The sequence below is a fragment of the Sander vitreus genome, chromosome 12 (genome assembly GCF_031162955.1).
Source record: "Sander vitreus isolate 19-12246 chromosome 12, sanVit1, whole genome shotgun sequence".
Classification (NCBI taxonomy): Eukaryota; Metazoa; Chordata; class Actinopteri; order Perciformes; family Percidae; genus Sander; species Sander vitreus.
Window position 1 is genome coordinate 668,175 of NC_135866.1, and position 6,399 is coordinate 674,573.

The 6,399-nt window shown below is 42.0% G+C and overlaps 1 protein-coding gene across 5 annotated transcripts in view; it reads left to right on the top strand.

The window, feature by feature from the left end:
• Positions 1 to 5,716, top strand: part of LOC144526132 (ATP-dependent 6-phosphofructokinase, platelet type-like) — a 36,147-nt gene extending 30,431 nt beyond the window's left edge. For all 5 annotated transcript variants that reach the window (XM_078263351.1, XM_078263347.1, XM_078263350.1 and 2 more), the window contains 5 exons: positions 1,748 to 1,809; positions 2,591 to 2,702; positions 3,083 to 3,182; positions 3,321 to 3,426; positions 4,638 to 5,716. In XM_078263351.1, the coding sequence (XP_078119477.1) occupies positions 1,748 to 1,809; positions 2,591 to 2,702; positions 3,083 to 3,182; positions 3,321 to 3,426; positions 4,638 to 4,794 (537 nt within the window). In that variant the 3' untranslated portion in view covers positions 4,795 to 5,716. The remainder of the gene's footprint in view (positions 1 to 1,747; positions 1,810 to 2,590; positions 2,703 to 3,082; positions 3,183 to 3,320; positions 3,427 to 4,637) is intronic.
• Positions 5,717 to 6,399: the final 683 nt, after the last annotated feature.

Sequence of the window (6,399 nt, forward strand, 5' to 3'; positions counted from 1 at the left end):
TTCAGGAGGGCGCAGGTGACCCAGGTTATGTTTCAGGGGGGCAGGTGCCCCAGGTTATGTTTCAGGAGGCACAGGTGACCCAGATTATGTTTCAGGAGGGCACAGGTGACCCAGGTTATGTTTCAGGAGGGCGCAGGTGACCCAGGTTATGTTTCAGGAGGGCGCAGGTGACCCAGGTTATGTTTCAGGAGGGCGCAGGTGACCCAGGTTATGTTTCAGGAGGGCACAGGTGACCCAGATTATGGCAGTGCGTCTGAAGCAATTTATTAATAACCTCTAAACTATTATCACTTATTCCATGACAGGGCTGTCACTGTGTTTACATTGTTACTGTGTCAAACTTCAATTCAATTTTATTTATAGTATCAAATCATAACAAGAGTTATCTCGAGACACTTTACAGGTAGAGTAGGTCTAGACCACACTATAATTTAAGACAACAATTCTAGTAATTCCCCCAAGAGCAAGCATTTAGTGCGACAGTGGTGAGGAAAAACTTCTTTTTAGGGAAAACCTGGGACAGACCCAGGCTCTTGGTAGGGTGTGATGAACAGTGGCAGTAATAGTCACAATAAAGATAATGGAACAGTGACTACAAATAGTAGCTGTAGTAGCTCATGGCATAGCAGGGCACTGCAGAGCGTCACAGGACGTGGCAGGGCACAGCAGAGCATAGCAGGGCGTAGCAGGGCACGGCAGGGCGTAGCAGGATGTAGCAGGACGTAGCAGGGCACAGCAGAGCATAGCAGGGCGTAGCAGGGCACAGCAGAGCGTAGCAGGGCGTAGCAGGGCACGGCAGGGTGTAGCAGGACGTAGCAGGGCACAGCAGAGCATAGCAGGGCGTAGCAGGACGTAGCAGGACGTAGCAGGGCACAGCAGAGCATGGCAGGGCGTAGCAGGGAACAGCAGGGCGTAGCAGGACGTAGCAGGGCACAGCATGGTGTAGCAGGATGTAGTAGGGCACAGCAGAGCATGGCAGGGTGTAGCAGGGCACAGCAGAGCATAGCAGGACGTAGCAGGGCGTTGCAGGGAACTGTAGAGCGTAGCAGGGTGTAACAGGGCATAGCAGGGCACGGACCAGGGCCACGGCAACAGCTGCAACCATGATTTAGGGGCCACCCTAATCCAAGGGAAACTTCAACTTCAACTCTATTCAATTCATTACAACTTTGTCTCTGCCTTTAAGGGCAGTTTAATACAGAAGATTCCTCAGCCCACCTATCTACACCAGATTTCTTTTTGATGCAGTAAAGTTCAAGGTTTTTATTTAGGGTTTTGATTTGAGTAGTTTTTTATTCTACTGCCTTGTGTTTACTCTACACATACTAATATTCCATATAGTGGTATATACCATTAAGTGGTAAGAGAAGATTCATTTTGATTGAATTTAATTTGGTTGTGAAGTAAAATCATTTTTTATTTAATATTATTATTTACATTATTAATAGGCCAAGATCAAAAGCTTTAGCCAAGATTAAAAAAAACTGAACTGAGAGTAAATGTGTCAGGCAGATACTAAAAAAGTGAAACTATGAGAAATGACAGCAAAAAATTAAAATCACACTTGGCCTAATCAGAAGGGTAAAGGTTGCAGATATGGGGCCCCCTGGTGGTGTAAATGTCACCCTGTACCTCTCCATTCTGGGTGGGGGTGGGGGGGTTGATGAGACAGAGGCGTGTGATTTGCAGCTGGATCAGCTGCTCGTGCTGCTCCGGTTTAAAGCGAGGCTTGGCTCTGTGTTTTCAGGCCAACGTGGAGCATCTGACGCAGAAGATGAAGACGAGCATCCAGAGAGGCATCGTGCTCAGGTGAGTCTCCGTACTCTTATACCACTTACTTTCTTCCTTTTTCAAATGCTTCCACTGCCGTTTCCTTTGCATTACCTTTACACTGTTTAGCCTGGGGGATTGTGTGTGTAGGTGTAGGACTGAGAGAGAGAACACTACAAAAGGAGTGTAAAAATATGAAATATCATTTTGGTTTTCGTGACGCGTCGTTATAAATAAGTATTTGTTTGCAATGAATTACGCGAAACCAACTGGTCGTAAAATATGTTTGACAGCTAATCGACCTTACACACTTTACCTCATGTCATGTGTTGGGGCTATTTCAGTCCACTGCACCACCACACTGTTTAAACTGCTCCCAGCGGGATGGGGGTCTCTGGAAATAGGACAAATGTAATATTGTGTACAGTGTGTAGGTGACATTGTTTGACTGTGCTGAGGTTAGCACCTGCGTAATTTCATTATTACAAGACACATTCAAGCACAGGGCTGCATTGCAAGAGGCTGTGCAGGTGGACAGCAGCCTGATGCCCTGGCTCAAGGGCACTTAAGCATTGGGGGTATAGAGAACCAACAACTCAAGGACACTACTTAGTCTGCTTGTAGAGCTGGTTCACCCAAATTACAAAAATTACAACTCTTTTTAGAATCTGTGTCCTTTACAAAGGATAATTCACTGAACATAGTTCCTCTGGGATTATATCTCAGGTAGAAAGTAGTGCTTACAGCTGGTTCTAACTGCTTTATTTCAGTGAACCAACCCTTTAACTAACCTGTTGGCCTTGTAATGTGTGTGTTTTAGAAATGAGAACTCCAATGAGAACTTCACCACTGACTTCATCTACCAGCTGTACACTGAGGAGGGGCGAGGAGTGTTTGACTGTAGGAAGAACATCCTCGGTCATATGCAGCAGGTTAGACACACACACACACACACACACACACACACACACACACAGTCCATAAAATATCCATTTACTCTCAATAGTCGCATGGAGCTGCAGTCTATCCCAGCATGCACTGAGAGAGCGGTGGGGTGGGGTGGGGTGGGGTCTGGGTGATAATTCATTGATAATGTGATCTAGTGGATTTTGTTGTCCAAACTAATGATTCTAAGCAAATTGTAATCAATAACTAATGAGAGCTTTAGTGAAGAGTTGTGTCTGATATAATGCATCACAATGCACATTCTGTTTCATTGTGATCCTTTTACATTTATTATACAGATATTCTTTATTAATTGTACTTCCCAGCCTTGCTTCAAATAGAACAATGCTTTCTGTCCTTCTCACAGGGAGGAGCTCCTTCACCGTTTGATAGAAACTTTGGCACCAAAATTGCTGCTAAAGCCATCCAGTGGATCACACGCACGCTCAAGGAGTCTTACAAAGGAGGTAAAACATGCAGACAATTGATTTCCTCTTGGCTCCTTGTTTTTCTGGATTCATCAGGGCTGTGTCTGGATCAGTGTCTGTGCATGGCTGGATTCAGCTTGTGTTTGCTTCTAAAGGCTGATCTTGTCTTGGATGCAGGGCGAGTGTTTGCTAACTCAGAGGACACTGCGTGTCTGTTGGGGATGCGTCGCAGAGCTCTGGTCTTTCAGCCTGTGTCACAGCTCCGGGACGAGACTGACTTTGTGTAAGAAACATTTTCAATTTTACTCTGTAGCAATACAGGCCCTACATTTACGTTCCCTAAGCAATAATTGGAATAACTTACTGTACATTAGGGCTGCACCATATGAGGAAAATATGCAATGTGTGGTAACATTGTTGAATATCGCGATAACGGGATTACTTGTGATAAATAAACAGATATTAAAGTGTACTGAGGTCTGCGTATTGAACAAATTTAACATTGAATTGAATATAAAAGGCACCACTAAAAAAATTATGACATTTTAAAGTGCAGTTTTCTATCAACTAACACAACATTTCTCTTTCACGATGGGTTTATTGTGATGTCGATTAAAAAAAAACATATTGTACAGTAGTACATCATAGTTTCTCAAAGGCCTCAGAAATGTTTTGTCATGAAAATGTCATAAAAAAGTCATAGTATAGTATTGTCATAAATGTCTGTTGCAAAAATGTCCTGAAAAAGTAAGTTTAATATGTCAAAAAAAAACAGTTATAGTATATAGGCCTGCACGATAAATCGTTATAAAATCACGATCTCGATTCACCCGTTCGCGATTTAATTTTGAAATGACTTGCATTGACATTAACATGTTTTAATGATGTAACGACATGTTGAAGGAGCTGAGATAGAGCCTGTATCAGGGCCATGTTCAGTCCACTGTGTTATACGTCACTACTTCTGGTAGCCTACATAAATGGCCAGTATGGACTGTATTTCCTGTCTTCATTGAAGCCTCTGTGTTTCCAGGCTCGTGGTGATGAGCAATGTGCTCTAGGTGCCAAAACAGTCTGTTTGGTACTGCCTATTAGTTTTGTTTTGTCATGGTTCATGTGTGCAATAAACATTACGCTTCATGAGAAAAAAATCAGAGAGCAGAGAATCGTGATATCAATTCTAAGCTAAAAAATCGTGATTCATATTTTTCCCCGAATCGTGCAGGCCTAATAATATAGTAAGGCAAGGCAACTTTATTTATATAACATTTCAGCAGCAAGGCAATTCAAAGTGCTTTACAGAAAACATTAAAAAGCTATTAAAAACAGTCATATGTATGTCAAAAAAAGTCATAGTATAGTATGTGATAAAATGCCATGAAAAAAGCCATGGTATGTCATAGAAACGTGTCAGAACAAATGTCACAATATGTCCTAGCCAGTGAGAATGTACCTGTGTCTACATGAGTGACAGGTTGCTCTGATCCTCCTCAGCCACAGGATCCCTAAAGAGCAGTGGTGGCTGAAGCTCCGCCCACTGATGAAAATCCTGGCCAAGTACAAGACTAGCTACGACGTGTCCGACTCGGGCCAGCTGGAACACGTGACCCGGGTCCGACCCAAGGAGACCAACACGTCGGCAGCCATCTGAACCATCGCACTGCTGCAACAAGAACACAGCTTCACACAACAGTGAATGACTGATCCACTGCAAATATATTAAGATAGATTGGAAAAGATAGTTGGTCATTTAAAAAGTTATATTGTAAGGTAAAGCCATTGCACTTTTCAGAAGGGATCTTCTATTTTTTAGATGGCTGGTAAAATTTAGGAAAAGTTGTTTGGAATAGAGCTCTTTATGTGGTTTTAACAAGCTAGCAGAGCTGACATTGTATATTCCACATCCCCAATCAAAAGGTATTATAGAATTAAATATATATATATATATATAAGCACTCCTTATCATGCACTGTAATAGTATTCAAGTTAAAGTCCTGATAACATGTTATATCTAAAGACCTTTTAAACTACCTAGCTAAGCAAACACCCATGTTGTGTGAACACAGCGAGGCTGAGCTGGGTGATGTAGTTCAAGTCTATTTTTTGTCATTTGTATTATTTTCAACAGCACTTTGAGCCCCATAATTAATGTAATCCCCTAAAGCTGCTTCTAAAGAGATAACATATGCCAGGAGGATCACATGCTGTCAATCTAACACCTGTTCACACCTTTAACAAACTGTCTACTATCTTCATTGTGAAATGGAAATGTCAACTACAGGTTTAGTGAGCCGAGCTGGCCATGTGTGTGTCCTATCACCTGCTAAGTGTGTGTGTGTGTGTGTGTGTGTGTGTGTGTGTGTGTGTTGTGGTGTTGCCTTAGCTGTTTGTATCCACCCTGGGCTTTGTATGTGGCATCCCATAGTGGTATTTGAGTAGGGTCCTGCTGTTGCTATAGTTTGTCATTGAAGTGGAGAATGTGAATGAAACTTGTATGCAACATTAACTTGATGTGCTGGCAGTCATGTGTGTCCTTCCACAGAGTAATAAAACATTTATTGTGTGGAAAGTTATACATTTGTGTTTGTCAACGAGACTTCTGGATGAAGAAAAGGGACAGAATCCATCTACATTTCAAAAAATGATTTTCTTACCTCGAGTGGTATGTAGTAATGTTTTGGTTTTATTTGTGGTGTTTTTAAAGTAAAGAATTGACATTATGGGCTGTTGCTTTCCTGCAGAGTTAGATACGAAGATTGATACCACTCTCATGACTCTAGTAAACCGGCAGCAGGTGGTTAGCTTAGCATAAAGCTAATCAGCTAGCCTGGAGCTGTAACCTTCTATCTGGGTAAGAACCACACACTGGGGCGGTTCTGTGGCCGACTATTTCTTGGCCAGATGCAGCTACTTCCTGGAGTCTCAGCTGGTTGCCTGACAGAGATATGAAATATATTTACCATGCAGACATCATGGTGGTATCAATCTTATTCTACTCTGTAAGAAAGTGAATCTGCACAGCTCCCAAGTTCCTATTCCTTTTAAAAATTGACCATGTCTTTTTAGAACACTGTTTCTGGAAAGAGATGTTACTGATTGTATTAATTAATTAATTATTAAGTATTGTATTGATAAACGATAAACAATACTAAAGAATGGATCAATGTGTGGCTACAAATCCAAGTGAAGGAAGTCAAAAGGAGTGATTTCCTGTGTCTTTAGATCAGAGTTCACAATCTAAGTGACAGAAATGTTA